Source organism: Pristiophorus japonicus, chromosome 30 (assembly GCF_044704955.1).
Source record: "Pristiophorus japonicus isolate sPriJap1 chromosome 30, sPriJap1.hap1, whole genome shotgun sequence".
Classification (NCBI taxonomy): Eukaryota; Metazoa; Chordata; class Chondrichthyes; family Pristiophoridae; genus Pristiophorus; species Pristiophorus japonicus.
The window spans coordinates 13,057,226-13,074,391 of record NC_092006.1 but is presented as its reverse complement, the minus strand read 5'-3'; the positions used below and the strand labels follow the sequence as shown (position 1 = coordinate 13,074,391).

The 17,166-nt window shown below is 50.9% G+C and overlaps 1 protein-coding gene across 1 annotated transcript in view; it reads right to left on the bottom strand.

Annotated features, from left to right (window-relative positions):
* Positions 1-17,166, bottom strand: part of lrrc71 (leucine rich repeat containing 71) — a 138,345-nt gene that overhangs the window by 22,472 nt on the left and 98,707 nt on the right. The window contains exons 8-11 of the mRNA XM_070868495.1: positions 16,732-16,800; positions 13,924-14,083; positions 10,854-10,937; positions 9,425-9,508 (exon numbers count right to left, since the gene is read on the bottom strand). Coding sequence (XP_070724596.1) covers positions 9,425-9,508; positions 10,854-10,937; positions 13,924-14,083; positions 16,732-16,800 — 397 coding nt within the window. The remainder of the gene's footprint in view (positions 1-9,424; positions 9,509-10,853; positions 10,938-13,923; positions 14,084-16,731; positions 16,801-17,166) is intronic.

Genomic DNA, 17,166 nt, shown 5'->3' with positions numbered 1-17,166 from the left:
CTGTGCTACACACACACACACACGCAGGGTGACTGTTCTACACACACGCACACGGTTACTGTTCCACACACAGGGTTACTGTTCTACACACACAGTGTTCCTGTTCTACACACAGACACACAGGGTTACTGTTCTACACACACACACACACAGGGTTACTGTTCTACACACACACACACACACAGGGTTACTGTTCTACAGACACACATACAGACACACACGCACACGGTTACTGTTCTACACACACACACAGGGTTACTGTTACACACACACAGGGTTACTGTTCTACACACACACAAACACAGGGTTACTGTTCTACACAACACAGGGTTACTGTTCTACACACACACACAGGGATACTGTTCTACACACACACACACAGGGTTACTGTTCTACACACACACAAACACAGTGTTACTGTTCTACACACACAGGGTTACTGTTCTACACACACACACACACACACACACACGCAGGGTTACTGTTCTACACACACACAAACACAGTGTTACTGTTCTAAACACACACACACACACAGGGTTACTGTTCTACACACACACACACACACACACAGGGTGACTGTTCTACACACACACACACACAGGGTTACTGTTCTACACACCCACACAGGGTTACTGTTCGACACACACACACACGGTTACTGTTCTACACACACACACAGGGTTACTGTTCTACACACACACACAGGGTTACTGTTCTACACACACACACACACACACACACACACACACACAGGGTTACTGTTCTACACACACACAGGGTTACTGTTCTGCGCGCACACACACGGTTACTGTTCTATATACACACACACACACAGGGTTACTGTTCTACACACACACACACACACACACACACACAGGGTTACTGTTCTACACACACACACACACACACGCAGGGTTACTGTTCTACACACACACAAACACAGTGTTACTGTTCTAAACACATACACACAGTGTTACTGTTCTAAACACACACAGACGCGCACACACACACACACACACACACACAGGGTGACTGTTCTACACACACACACACACACACACACACAGGGTTACTGTTCTACACACCCACACATGGTTACTGTTCGACACACACGGTTACTGTTCTACACACACACACAGGGTTACTGTTCTCTACACACACACACACACAGGGTTACTGTTCTACACACACACAGGGTTACTGTTCTGCGCACACACACACACACACACACACACACACACAGGGTTATTGTTCTATATACACACACACACACACACACACACAGGGTTACTGTTCTACACACACACAGGGTTACTGTTCTGCGCACACACACAGGGTTACTGGTCTACACACACACACAGGGTTACTGTTCTACACACACACAGTTACTGTTCTACACACACACACACAGGGTTACTGTTCTACACACACACACACAGTTACTGTTCCACACACACACACACACAGGGTTACTGTTCTACACACACACACACACACAGGGTTACTGTTCTACACACACACACACACACACGCAGGGTTACTGTTCTACACACACACACACATACGCAGGGTTACTGTTCTACACACACACACAGGGTTACTGTTACACACACACACACACACACGCAGGGTTACTGTTCTACACACACACACAAACACAGTGTTACTGTTCTACACACCCACACAGAGTTACTGTTCGACACACCCACACACACCCACACAGAGTTACTGTTCGACACACACACACACACCCACACAGAGTTACTGTTCGACACACACACAGTGTTACTGTTCCACACACACACACAAGGTTACTGTTACACACACAGAGTTACTGTTCTACACACACACACACACACACACACGCAGGGTTACTGTTCTACACACACACACACACACACGCAGGGTTACTGTTCTACACACACACACACGCAGGGTTACTGTTCTACACACACACAAACACAGTGTTACTGTTCTACACACACACACACAAACACAGTGTTACTGTTCTACACACACACAAACACAGTGTTACTGTTCTACACACACAAACACAGTGTTACTGTTCTACACACACACAGGGTTACTGTTCTACACACACACACACACAGGGTTACTGTTCTACACACACACACACACAGGGTTACTGTTCTACACACACACATACACAGGGTTACTGTTCTACACACACACATACACAGGGTTACTGTTCTACACACACACACACACACACACACACACACACACACACACACACACACACACGGTTACTGTTCTATATATACACACACAGGGTTACTGTTCTATATATACACACACAGGGTTACTGTTCTATATATACACACACAGGGTTACTGTTCTATATATACACACACACACACACGGTTACTGTTCGATATACACAAACACACACGGTTACTGTTCTATATATCCACACACACACACACAGTTACTGTTCTACACACACACACACAGGGTTATTGTTCTATATACACACACACACACACGGTTACTGTTCTATATACACACACACCACATACACACAGTTACTGTTCCATATACACACACAGGGTTACTGTTCGAAAAACACATACACACACACGCACACAGTTACTGTTCTACACACACACACACACACAAGGGTACATAGAAACATAGAAACACAGAAAATAAGTGCAAGAGTAGGCCATTCGGCCCTGCGAGCCTGCACCACCATTCAATATGATCATGGCTGATCATGCAACTTCAGTACCCCATTCCTGCTTTCTCTCCATACCCCTTGATCCCATTAGCAGTAAGAGCTACATTTAACTCCATTTTGAATATATCTAATGAACTGGCCTCAACAACTTTCTGTGGTAGAGAATTCCACAGGTTCACAATTCTCTGAGTGAAGAAGTTTCTCCTCATCTCAGTCCTAAATGGTTTACCCCTTATCCTTAGACTGTGACCCCTGGTTCTGGACTTCCCCAACATCGGGAACATTCTTCCTGCATCGAACCTGTCCAATCCCATCAGAATTTTATATGTTTCTATGAGATCACCTCTCATTCTTCTAAATTCCAATGAATATAAGCCGAGTCGATCCAGTCTTTCTTCATATGTTAGTCCTGCCATCCCGGGAATCAGTCTGGTGAGCCTTTGCTGCACTCCCTCAATAGCAAGAATGTCCTTTCTCAGATTAGGAGACCAAAACTGAACACAATATTCCAGGTGAGGCCTCACCAAGGCCCTGTACAACTGCAGTAAGACCTCCCTGCTCCTATATTCAAATCCCCTAGCTATGAAGGCCAACATGCCATTTGCCTTCTTCACCGCCTGCTGTACCTGCATGCCAACTTTCAATGACTGATGTACCATGACACCCAGGTCTCGTTGCACCTCCCCTTTTCCTAATCTATCATTCAGATAATATTCTGCTTCCCTGTTTTTGCCACCAAAGTGGATAACCTCACATTTATCCACATTATACTGCATCTGCCATGCATTTGCCCGCTCACCTAACCTGTCCAAGTCACCCTGCAGCCTCTTAGCATCCTCCTCACAGCTCACACTGCCACCCAGCTTAGTGTCATCTGCAAACTTGGAGATATTACATTCAATTCCTTCATCTAAATCATTAATGTATATTGTAAAGAGCTGGGGCCCCAGCACTGAACCTTGCGGTACCCCACTAGTCACTGCCTGCCATTCTGAAAAGGACCCGTTATTCCCACTCTCTGCTTCCTGTCTGCCAACCAGTTCTCTATCCACGTCAATACATTACCCCCAATACCATGTGCTTTAATTTTGCACACTAATCTCTTGAGTGGGACCTTGTCAAAAGCCTTTGGAAAGTCCAAATACACCACATCCACTGGTTCTCCCTTGTCCACTCTACTAGTTGCATCCTCAAAAAATTCTAGAAGATTTGTCAAGCATGATTTCCCTTTCATAAATCCATGCTGACTTGGACCGATCCTGTCACTGCTTTCCAAATGTGCTGCTATTTCATCTTTAATAATTGATTCCAACATTTTCTCCACCACCGATGTCAGGCTAACCGGTCTACAATTCCATGTTTTCTCTCTCCCTCCTTTTTTAAAAAGTGGTGTTACATTAGCTACCCTCCAATCCATAGGAACTGATCCAGAGTCTACAGAATGTTGGAAAATGATCACCAATGCATCCACTATTTCTAGGGCCACTTCCTTAAGTACTCTGGGATGCAGACTATCAGGCCCCAGGGATTTATCGGCCTTCAATCCCATCAATTTCCCGAACACAATTTCCTGACTAAGAAGGATTTCCTTCAGTTCCTCCTTCTCGCTAGACCCTCGGTCCCCTAGTATTTCCGGAAGGTTATTTGTGTCTTCCTTAGTGAAGACAGAACCAAAGTATTTGTTCAATTGTTCTGCCATTTCTTTGTTCCCTATTATAAATTCTCCTGATTCTAACCGCAAGGGACCTACATTTGTCTTCACTAATCATTTTCTCTTCACATATCTATAGAAGCTTTTGCAGTCAGTTTTTATGTTCCCGGCAAGCTTCCTCTCATACTCTATTTTCCCCCTCCTAATTAAACCCTTTGTCCTCCTCTGCTGAATTCTAAATTTCTCCCAGTCCTCAGGTTTGCTGCTTTTTCTGGCCAATTTATATGCCTCTTCCTTGGATTTAACACTATCCCTAATTTCCCTTGTTAGCCACGGTTGAGCCACCTTCCCCGTTTTATTTTTACTCCAGACAGGGATGTACAATTGTTGAAGTTCATCCATGTGATCTAGAAATGTCTGCCATTACCTATCCACCATCAACCCTTTTAGTATCATTCGCCAGTCTATCCTAGCCAATTCACGTCTCATACCATCGAAGTTACCTTTCTTTAAGTTCAGGACCCTAATCTCTGAATTAACTGTGTCACTCTCCATCGTAATGAAGAATTCTACCATATTATGGTCACTCTTCTCCAAGGGGGATCGCACAACAAGATTGCTAATTAATCCTCTCTCATTAGAGTGACTAAAGTAAATGTTGGTCCCTTAGAAGATGAAAAGGGGGATTTAATAATGGGAAATGTGGAAATGGCTGAGACCTTAAACAATTATTTTGCTTCCGTCTTCACAGTGGAAGACACAAAAACCATGCCAAAATTTGCAGGCCACAGGAATGTGGGAAGGGAGGACCTTGAGACAATCACTATCACTAGGGGGGTAGTGCTGGACAGGCTAATGGGACTGAAGGTAGACAAGTTCCCTGGTCCTGATGAAATCCATCCCAGGGTATTAAAAGAGATGGCGGAAGTTATAGCAGATGCATTCGTTATAATCTACCAAAATTCTCTGGACTCTGGGGAGGTACCAGCGGATTGGAGAGCTGCTAATGTAACACCTCTGTTTAAAAAAGGGGGCAGCCAAAAGGCAGGTAACTATAGGCCGGTTAGTTTAACATCTGTAGTGGGGAAAATGCTTGAAACTATCATTAAGGAAGAAATAGCGGGACATCTAGATAGAAATGGTGCAATCAAGCAGACGCAGCATGGATTCATGAAGGGGAAATCATGTTTAACTAACTTACTGGAATTCTTTGAGGATATAACGAGCATGGTGGATAGAGGTGTACTGATGGATGTGGTGTATTTAGATTTCCAAAAGGCATTCGATAAGGTGCCACACAAAAGGTTACTGCAGAAGATAAAGGTACGCGGAGTCAGAGGAAATGTATTAGCATGGATCGAGAATTGGCTGGCTAACAGAAAGCAGAGAGTCGGGATAAATGGGTCCTTTTCCGGTTGGAAATCAGTGGTTAGTGGTGTGCCACAGGGATCAGTGCTGGGACCACAACTGTTTACAATATACATAGATGACCTAGAAGAGGGGACAGAGTGTAGTGCAACAAAATTTGCAGATGACACGAAGATTAGTGGGAAAGCGGGTTGTGTAGAGGACACAGAGAGGCTGCAAGGAGATTTGGATAGGTTAAGCGAATGAGCTAAGGTTTGGCAGATGGAATACAATGTCGGAAAGTGTGAGGTCATCCACCTTGGGGAAAAAAAACAGTAAAAGGGAATATTATTTGAATGGGGAGAAATTACAACATGCTGCGGTGCAGAGGGACCTGGGGGTCCTTGTGCATGAAACTCTTTTAGGGAAAAAAAAACATTAAACCGTGCCCCCCGATCTGGGGGAAACACCAACATTTACAATGCCATTTTTTTTTTGTGGCACAGAATTCAATTTTTTTTCCAAGTGACCCCTATAAAAGGGGAGGGGGACACTAAAAGCACCGGCAATTAAAACAAATTAAACTTTAAAACGTAAAATCAAATTAAAATTTGGTTGCCGGGCGTGATGATGCACTCCAGTCCCTCCGGTGCCCACCTCTCGCGGAAGGCCGCGAGCGTACCGGTGGACACCGCGTGCTCCATCTCCAGGGACACCCTGGCTCGGATGTAAGAGCGGAAGAGAGGCAGGCAGTCAGGTTGAACGACCCCCTCCTGCCTGGACCGGCTGATGGCACCCTTGGCCGTGCCCAGGAGCAGTCCTACGAGGAGGCCTTCGGACCTACCCGCTCCCCTCCGCACAGGGTGCCCAAAGATCAGGAGAGTGGGACTGAAGTGCAGCCAGAATTTCAGGAGCAGCCCCTTCAAATAATGGAACAGGGGCTGCAACCTCGTGCACTCAATAAAAATATGGAACACGGACTCCTCCAGACCGCAGAAATTGCAGGCGGCCTGGGAGTCCGTGAACCGGCTTAAAAATTTGTTGCACGGCACTGCTCCATGCACCATCCTCCAGGCCAAGTCCCCGATGAATAGTGAAAATTTCATGCAACAAGCTCAGTTGACCACGGCAGGACTCGAACCTGCAAACTTCTGATAACTTCGCAGTTAGAATGGAAGTCCAACGCCTTATCCATTAGGCCATGCGGCCTATAAAGCCTACTGCACCTGGTATTCCCAGGCAGTCTCCCATCCTTGTGCATGAATCCCAAAAGGTTAGTTTGCAGGTGCAGCAGTTAATCAGGAAGGCGAATGGAATGTTGGCCTTCATTGCGAGAGGGATGGAGTACAAAAGCAGGGAGGTCCTGCTGCAACTGTACAGGGTATTGGTGAGGCCGCACCTGGAGTACTGCGTGCAGTATTGGTCACCTTACTTAAGGAAGGATATACTAGCTTTGGAGGGGGTACAGAGACGATTCACGAGGCTGATTCCGGAGATGAGGGGGTTACCTTATGATGATAGATTGAGTAGACTGGGTCTTTACTCCTTGGAGTTCAGAAGGATGAGGGGTGATCTTATAGAAACATTTAAAATCATGAAAGGGATAGACAAGATAGAGGCAGAGAGGTTGTTTCCATTGGTGGGGGAGACTAGAACTCGGGGGCACAGCCTCAAAATACGGAGGAGCCAATTTAAAACCGAATTGAGAAGGAATTTCTTCTCCCAGAGGGTTGTGAATCTGTGGAATTCTCTGCCCAAGGAAGCAGTTGAGGCTAGCTCATTGAATGTTTTCAAGTCAAAGATAGATAGATTTTTAACCAAGAAGGGAATTAAGGGTTACGGGGAGCGGGCAGGTAAGTGGAGCTGAGTCCACGGCCAGATCAGCCATGATCTTGTTGAATGGCGGAGCAGGCTCGAGGGGCTACATGGCCTACTCCTGTTCCTAATTCTTATGTTCTTATGTTCTTATTACACAAGACCCAGTTTTGGATGGCCTGCTCTCTTGTTGGTTCCTCGACATATTGGTCTTGAAAACCATCCCTAATGCATTCCAGGAAATCCTCCTCCACCATATTGCTACCAGTTTGGTTAGCCCAATCAATATGTAGATTAAAGTCGCCCATGATAATTGCTGTACCTTTATTGCACACATCCCTAATTTCCTGTTTGATGCGCAACCTCACGAACACTGTTTGATGGTCTGTACACAACTCCCACTAGTGTTTTCTGCCCTTTGCTGTTCCGCAGCTCTACCCATACAGATTCCACATCATCCAAGCTAATGTCTTTCCTTAGTATTGAGTTAATTTCCTCTTTAACCAGCAATGCCACCCCATCTCCTTTTCCTTTCTGTCTATCCTTCCTGAATATTGAATACCCCTGGATGTTGAGTTTCCAGCCTTGGTCACCCTGGAGCCATGTCTCCGTAATCCCAATTACATCACGTCCATTAACAGCTTTCTGCGCAGTTAATTCACCCACCTTATTCCGAATACTCCTTGCATTGCAACACAGAGCCTTCAGGCTTGTTTTTTTAACACTCTTTGTCCTTTTAGAATTTTTGCTGTAATGTGGCCCTTTTTGATTTTTGCCTTTGATTTCTCTGCCCTCCACTTTTACTTTTCTCCTTTCTACCTTTTGCCTCTGTCTCCCTTTTATTTCCCTCTCCCTCCCTGCATAGGTTCCCATCCCCCTGCCATATTAGTTTAACTCCTCCCCAACAGCACGAGCAAACACTCCCCCTAGGACATTGGTTCCGGTTCTGCCCAGGTGCAGACCGTCCGGTTTGTACTGGTCCCACCTCCCCCAGAACCGGTTCCAGTGTCCCAGGAATTTGAATCTCTCCCTTCTGCACCACTCCTCAAGCCACGTATTCATCTGAGCTATCCTGCGATTCCTACTCTGACTGGCACGTGGCACTGGTAGCAATCCTGAGATTACTACCTTGGAGGTCCTAATTTTTAATTTGACTCCTAACTCCTTAAATTCAGCTTGTAGGACCTCATCCCGTTTTTTGTCTATAATCTTGGCACCTATATGCACCACGACAACTGGCTGTTCACCCTCCCCCTTCAAAATGTCTTGCACCCGCTCCGAGACATCCTTGACCCTTGCACCAGGGAGGCAACATACCATCCTGGAGTCTCGGTTGCGGCCGCAGAAACTGCTATCTATTCCCCTTACAATAGAATCTCCTCCCACTATCGCTCGCCCACACTTTTTCCCACCCTCCTGTGCCATGAACTTGGCTGCTGCTGCCTTCCCCTGATGAGTCATCTCCCCCAACAGTACCCAAAACGGTGTATCTGTTTTGGAGGGGGATGACCGCAGGGGACCCCTGCACGACCTTCCTTCCACTGCTCTGCCTGATGGTCACCCATTCCCAATCAGGCAGAGCAGTGGAAGGTGTGACCAACTCACTAAACGTGCTATTCACAACATCCTCAGCATCGGTACTATTTCATAATATACACATAATATTCTCTACAATATGTACAGGGTCTGCACCAAGCAGTGACAGACACTTGAAAGTGTACAAATATGTCTATCTAACCCAGAATGGCCAGCAGCACTGTCTCGGGGGAGTTACTGATGGGCTGTTAATGTGGCCTTGCCAGCGACGCCCACATCCCAGGAACAAATATAAGCGAGAGTAACAGTACATCCGGGTTATCGCACAGTCAGGTGTTAGTGAACAGCGAGTGGAATGGAATCAGCTTTACCGATCTCGGTATCTCATGCATCTCTAAGTGAAGAAGTCTCCTCTCCACCACCTCCTCATGGGTCAGTGCAAATGAACCGAGAACCTGCAGGGAAGGAGGAAAGGTGTGTTTCTAACAGGAGGAAATGACACCACGGAGTATTATCACCGCACAGGATCTGGGCTCACCAGCCCCAGAGTGTCCTACAGAGGAGCAGACCCCACTCACCGCTCGCTCACACCCTACACACCCACCTCACACACCTCGCTCACAACCTCGCCACCGCTCACACCCACCCAACACCCCCCTACTCACCCACACCATCGGCCACACCCCCGACCCCCCGCTCACACCCACACTGCCAACGCACCCCCGCTCACACCCACACCCCCGACCCCACGTGCTCATATCACCATCCCCGACGCCCCCTCCGCTGACACCCACACCGACCCCCTCACCTCCGACCCCCCCCCGCTCACCCCCTCCGACCCCCCCGCTCACACTCTCACCTCCGACCCCCCTCTCAGACCCTCATCTCCACCCCCCCCGCTCACACACACACCCCCCCACTCACACCCACACTCCCAACCCTCCCCCCCCCACTTACACCCACACCCCCCGACACCCCCCCCCCCGACACCCCCCGCTCACACCTTCGCCCTCTCCGACCCCCCCGCTCACACTCTCACCTCCGACCCCCCTCTCCGACCCTCATCTCCACCCCCCCCCGCTCACACACACACCCTCCCATCCCACACCCTCCGACCCCCCCGCTCACACTCTCACCTCCGACCCCCCTCTCAGACCCTCATCTCCACCCCCCCCCGCTCACACACACACCCTCCCATCCCACACCCTCCGACCCCCCCGCTCACACCTTCGCCCCCCCCCCCCCGCTCACACTTACTCTCCCCACCCCCCCACTCACACCCACACTCCCAACCCTCCCCCCCCCCCACTTACACCCACACCCCCCGACACCCTCCCCCCGACACCTTCGCCCTCTCCGACCCCACCGCTCACACTCTCACCTCCGACCCCCCTCTCCGACCCTCATCTCCACCCCCCCCCGCTCACACCCACACCACCCCCCCACACCCGACAACCCCGCTCACACCTTCGCCCCCCCCCCCCGCTCACACTCACTCTCCCCACCCCCCCACTCACACCCACACTCCCAACCCTCCCCCCCCCCACTCACACCCACACTCCCAACCCTCCCCCCCCCACTTACACCCCCCCCCCCGACACCCCCCGCTCACACCTTCGCCCCACCTGTTCACGCTCACTCCATACCCACCCCCCACTCACACCCACACTCCCGACCACCCCCCCCTCCCCCCACTCACATCCCCAACCCCCCTCCCGACACACTCCCCAAGCTCCATATCCCAGGGAGGAGGGGAGGAGACTCCCGTGCACGTTGCACTCACACTCCCAGATCACTCACCTCTGCTAGTTTTATGGCACCTCTGTCACCGATTTGATTGTAAGCCAGAGAGAGCCACAGTAGAGTGCGATTCAATCGAAGGCCCTGTGGGGGGGGGGGGGGGGGTGGCGATGGAGAAAATGAAAGTTGCTGGTGAACCATCTCCGCACATCTCAGCTTAAACTCATCAATTCAGCCCGCTGTACTTTGCAAATAAAGCACTCACTTCCCAAGGCACTTTTAGGTCAGGAGTCTGCAGGGAAGTGTGTGTGAGTGTGTGTCTGGGTGGTTGTGCTTCCTCGGCCACCTGAGGAAAAGAGTGTTTGAAGACCAGGCCCTCAAATCCACCACCAAGCCCATGGTCTACAGGGCTGTAGTAATACCCGCCCTCCTGTATGGCTCAGAGACATGGACCATGTACAGTAGACACCTCAAGTCGCTGGAGAAATACCACCAACGATGTCTCCGCAAGATCCAACAAATCCCCTGGGAGGACAGACGCACCAACGTTAGCGTCCTCGACCAGGCCAACATCCCCAGCATCGAAGCACTGACCACACTCGACCAGCTCCGCTGGGCAGGGCCACATTGTCCACATGCCCGACACGAGACTCCCAAAGCAAGCGCTCTACTCGGAACTCCTTCACAGTAAACGAGCCAAAGGTGGGCAGAGGAAACGTTACAGGGTCACCCTCAAAGCCTCCCTGGTAAAGTGCAACATTCCCACTGACACCTGGGAGTCCCTGGCCCAAAGACCAGTCCGCCCTAAGTGGAGGAAGTGCATCCGGGAGGGCGCTGAGCACCTCGAGTCTCGTCGCCGAGAGCGTGCAGAAACCAAGCGCAGGCAGCGGAAGGAGCGTGCGGCAAACCAGTCCCACCCTCCCCTTCCCTCAACCACTGTCTGTCCCACCTGTGACAGGGACTGTGGCTCTCGTATTGGACTGTTCAGCCACCTAAGGGCTAATTTTAAGAGTGGAAGCAAGTCTTCCTCGATTCCAAGGGACTGCCTATGATGGTGATGGGAGGGGGGGGTTTGTATGTGTGTGTGTGTGTGTGTGTGTGTGTATGCACGCGTGCGTGCGTGCGTGCATGCATGTGAGAACATAAAAACTAAGAAATAGGAGCAGGAGTCGGCCATTTGGCCCCTCGAGCCTGCTCGCCATTCAATAAGATCATGGCTGATCTGATCATGGACTCAGCTCCACTTCCCTGCCCGCTCCCCATAACCCTTCACTATGTTATCGTTCAAAAATTTGTATATCCCACCTTAAATATATTCAATGACCCAGCCTCCACAGCCCTCTGGGGCCGAGAATTCCACGGATTTACGACCCTCTGAAAGAAGAAATTCCTCCTCATCTCAGTTCTAAATGGACGGCCTTCGGTCCCTTCATCCAAGTCATCAATATAGATTGTAAATAGTTGAGGACCCAGCACTGATCCCTGTGCCACCCCACTAGTTACTGTTTGCCAACCGGAAAATAACCCATTTATCCCGACTCTCTGTTTTCTGTTAGTTAGCCAATCCTCTATCCATTCTAATATATTACCCCCAACCTCGTGAGCTCTTATCTTGTACAGTAACCTTTTATGTGGCACCTTATCGAATGCCTTCTGGAAATCCACTGGTTCCCCCTTATCCACCCTGTGCGTTACATCCTCAAAGAACTCCAGTAAATTTGTCAAACATGATTTCCCTTCATAAATCCATGCCAACTCTGCTTGACTGCAAAATGATTTTCCAAATGTTCCGCTACTGCTTCCTTAATAATGGACGGCAGCATTTTCCCAACCCACAGATGTTAGGCTAACTGGTCTATAGTTTCCTGTTTTTTGTCTGCTCTTTTTTTTAAAAATAGGGGCGTTACATTTGCGGTTTTCCAATCTGCTGGGACCTCCCCAGAATCCAGGGAATTTTGGTAGATTACAACCAATGCATCCACTATCTCTGCAGCCACTTCTTTTAAGACCCTAGGATGCAGGCCGTCAGGTCCAGGGGACTGTCCACCTTTAGTCCCATTATTTTACCGAGTACTTCTTCTTTAGTGATAGTGATTGTTTTAAGTTCCTCCCTCCCTATAGCCCTTTGATTATCCATTATTGGGATGTTTTTAGTGTCCTCTACCGTGAAGACCGATACAAAATATTTGTTCAAAGTCTCTGCCATTTCCCTGTTCTCCATTATTAATTCCCCCGTTATTAATTCCCAGCCGCATCTTCTAAGGGACCAACGTTTACTTTAGCCACTCTTCTCCCTGTAGAAGCTCTTACTATCCGTTTTTATATTTCTTGCCAGTTTACTCTAATAATCCATCCTCTCTCTCTTTATTGTTTTTTTAGTCGTCCTTTGCTGGTTTAAAAAAAATTCCCAAACCCCTGGCCTTCCACATGTGTGTGTGTGAGAACGTGTGTGTGTGAGAGTGTGTGTGTGCGCGAGTGTGTGTGAGTGTGTGTGTGAGAGTGTGTGTGTGCGCGAGTGTGTGTGAGTGTGTGTGAGTGTGTGAGAGAGTGTGTGAGTGTGTGAGCGAGAGTGTGTGAGCGAGAGTGTGTGTGCGCGAGTGTGCGAGTGTGTGTGCGAGAGTGTGCGAGTGTGTGTGCGCGAGTGCGCGAGTGTGTGTGCGAGAGTGTGTGTGTGTGTGTGTGTGTGTGTGCGTGTGTGCGTGCGCGCGTGTGTGTTAGTGTGAGTGAGTGTGAGTGAGTGTGTGTGTGAGTGTGTGTGAGTGTGTGAGTGTGTGAGTGCGTGTGTGAGTGTGTGTGTGAGTGTGTGTGTGAGTGTGTGAGCACGAGTGCGTGTGTGAGTGTGTGAGAGTGTGTGAGAGTGTGAGTGTGTGTGAGTGTGTGTGAGTGTGTGTGAGAGTGTGTGAGTGTGTGAGTGTGTGTGAGTGTGTGTGTGAGTGTGTGTGTGAGTGTGTGTGTGAGTGTGAGAGTGTGTGAGTGTGAGAGTGTGAGAGTGTGAGAGTGTGAGAGTGTGAGAGTGTGTGAGTGTGTGAGTGTGTGAGTGTGAGAGTGTGTGAGTGTGAGAGTGTGTGCGGAGACTGCAGTGTCCCAGCTCTGCCGATTAAGGGATTTTTGAAGAAACTCTCTTGCTTACGTCTGCAATGTAAATGGCTCCTTCATCGGTGATGTGATTGAAGCTGAGGGTTAACGACAGCAAGGTCTTGTTACATTTTTTAATGGTGGAGAGCGCTGCTCCAATCAGCTTCGCTCCTGCATCGTCGATTTGGTTGTTTCGCAAAGTTAGATGATGGATTCTGCAAAGTAAACAAGGAACAGGACAGCAAGACTGGAGTCAGTCGCATCAGAGAGACAGGACAGGTCACAGCTTAACCCTTGCAAACACAGGAGGAGGCAACTTGCCCCGCGAGCAAATTACATTAGGAACAGGAGGCCATTCAGCCCCCTGAGCCTGTTACACAGGAACAGGAGGAGGCCATTCAGCCCCTCGAGCATGTTACATTAGGCTCAGGAGGAGGCCATTCAGCCCCCTGAGCCTGTTACATTAGGAACAGGAGGAGGCCATTCAGCCCCTCGAGCCTGTTACATTTGGAACAGGAGGAGGCCCATTCAGCCCCTCGAGCCTGTTACATTAGGAACAGGAGGCCATTCAGCCCCCTGAGCCTGTTACACAGGAACAGGAGGAGGCCCATTCAGCCCCTCGAGCCTGTTACATTAGGAACAGGAGGAGGCCATTCAGCCCCCTGAGCCTGTTACATTAGGAACAGGAGGAGGCCATTCAGCCCCTCGAGCCTGTTACATTAGGAACAGGAGGAGGCCATTCAGCCCCTTGAGCCTGTTACATTAGGTACAAGAGGCCATTCAGCCCCTCGAGCCTGTTACATTAGGAACAGGAGGAGGCCATTCAGCCGCTCGAGCCTGTTACATTAGGAACAGGAGGAGGCCATTCAGCCCCTCAAACCTATTACATTAGGAACAGGAGGTCATTGAGCCCCTCGAGCCTATTCCACCATTCAATCAGATCAGGGCTGATCTGTATCTTAACTCCATTTACCCACCTTGGTTCCTTAACCCTTAATACCCTTATCTCACAAAAATCTAGCGATCTCAGTCTTGAAAGCTCCAATTGACCCCCGGCATCGACAGCTTTTTGGGGGAGAGAGTTCCAGATTCCCACGGCCCTTTGTGTGAAGAAGTGCTCCCTGACATCACCCCTGAACGGCCGGGCTCGAATTTTAAGGTGAGGCCCCCTTGTTCTGGACTCCCCCCACCAGAGGAAACAGTGTCTCTCTATCCTATTGAATCCATTAATCACCTTAAACACCTCGATCAAATCAATGGCTGCAGTTTTGTGAACACAGGGAGAGATAATAGTATCATAGTGTTGGCTGTGGCTCAGTGGGCAGCACTCTCGCCTCTGAGTCAGGAGGGTTGTAGCATCAAGTCCCACTCCAGGGAGTTGAGCACAACAATCTAGGGGGACACTCCCAGTGCTGCACTGTCGGAGGGGCAGTACTGAGGGAGTGCCGCACTGTCGGAGGGGCAGTACTGAGGGAGCGCCGCACTGTTGGAGGGGCAGTACTGAGGGAGTGCCGCACTGTCGGAGGGGCAGTACTGAGGGAGCCCCGCACTGTTGGGAGGGGCAGTACTGAGGGAGCGCCGCACTGACGGAGGGACAGTACTGAGGGAGCACTCCACTGTCGGAGGGGCAGTACTGAGGGAGCGCCGCACTGTCGAAGGGGCAGTACTGAGGGAGTGTCGCACTGTCGGAGGGGCAGTACTGAGGGAGCGCCGCACTGTCGGAGGGGCAATACTGAGGGAGCGCCGCACTGTCGGAGGGGCAGTACTGAGGGAGTGCCGCACTGTCGGAGGGGCGGTACTGAGGGAGCGCCGCACTGTCGGAGGGGCAGTACTGAGGGAGCGCCGCACTGTCGGAGGGGCAGTACTGAGGGAGCGCTGCACTGTCGGAGGGGCGGTACTGAGGGAGCGCCGCACTGTCGGAGGGGCAGTACTGAGGGAGAGGGGCACTGTCGGAGGGGCAGTACTGAGGGAGCGCCGCACTGTCGGAGGGGCAGTACTGAGGGAGCGCCGCACTGTCGGAGGGGCAGTACTGAGGGAGCGCCGCACTGTCGGAGGGGCAGTACTGAGGGAGCGCCGCACTGTCGGAGGGGCAGTACTGAGGGAGCGCCGCACTGTCGGAGGGGCAGTACTGAGGGAGCGCCGCACTGTCGGAGGGGCAGTACTGAGGGAGCGCCGCGCTGTCGGAGGGGCAGTACTGAGGGAGCGCCGCGATGTCGGAGGGGCAGTACTGAGAGAGCGCCGCGATGTCGGAGGGGCAGTACTGAGGGAGCGCTGCACTGTCTGAGGGGCAGTACTGAGGGAGCGCCGCGCTGTCGGAGGGGCAGTACTGAGGGAGTGCCGCGATGTCGGAGGGGCAGTACTGAGGGAGCGCCGCGATGTCGGAGGGGCAGTACTGAGGGAGCGCCGCGATGTCGGAGGGGCAGTACTGAGGGAGCGCTGCACTGTCTGAGGGGCGGCACCGAGGGAGCTCCGCACAGTCAGAGGCACTCTCTTTTGGATTATACATTAAACCGAAGCCCCGCCTGCCTGTTCAGGTGGGTGCTAAAGATCCAACAGCCACTATTTATAGACTAGCAGTAGCATTGTCCCTGGTGTCCTGGCCCAATATTTGTGCTTCAACCAACACCGACAAAAGAGAAGTTTGTTGGAGCTTGCTGTGCACAAATGGTTGCCGCATACCCTACATTACAACAGTGACCACACTGCTTCACTGGACACACTGAGGTGGTGAACAGGGAGGTATGAATACAGGCTTCTTTCTTTATCGAGTCCAGCAGGGATTTGGAGAGGTGAGTAGCACGCGGCCATTTATCAGCCCTTATAATGATTGACTGTCCATCTCCCAGGTAGCCACTCTACTCACGTGATGTCTTCACCCAGGAGCAGGTGATAGGGCTGATGGGGGATCGGATTCCCATCCAGCACCACAGTCCTGAATACACAACAAAGGTTAGAAGGTTCAGTAATTCGCCCCGCACTGTGATCCCTCGCACCGTGACCCCTCGCACTGCGACCTCTCTCCCGCACTGCGACCCCTCCCCCGCACCGTGACCTCTCGCACTGCGACCCATCCCCCGCACCGTGACCTCTCGCACTGCGACCCATCCCCCGCACTATGACCCCTCTCCCGCACTGCGACCCCTCGCCCCGCACTGCGACCCCTCGCACTGTGACCTCTCGCACTGCGACCATCCCCCGCACTATGACCCCTCGCCTCGCACCGCGACCCCTCGCCCCGCGACCCCTCCCCGTGACTCCTCCCCCCGCACTGTGACCCCTCCCCCCCGCACCGTCACCC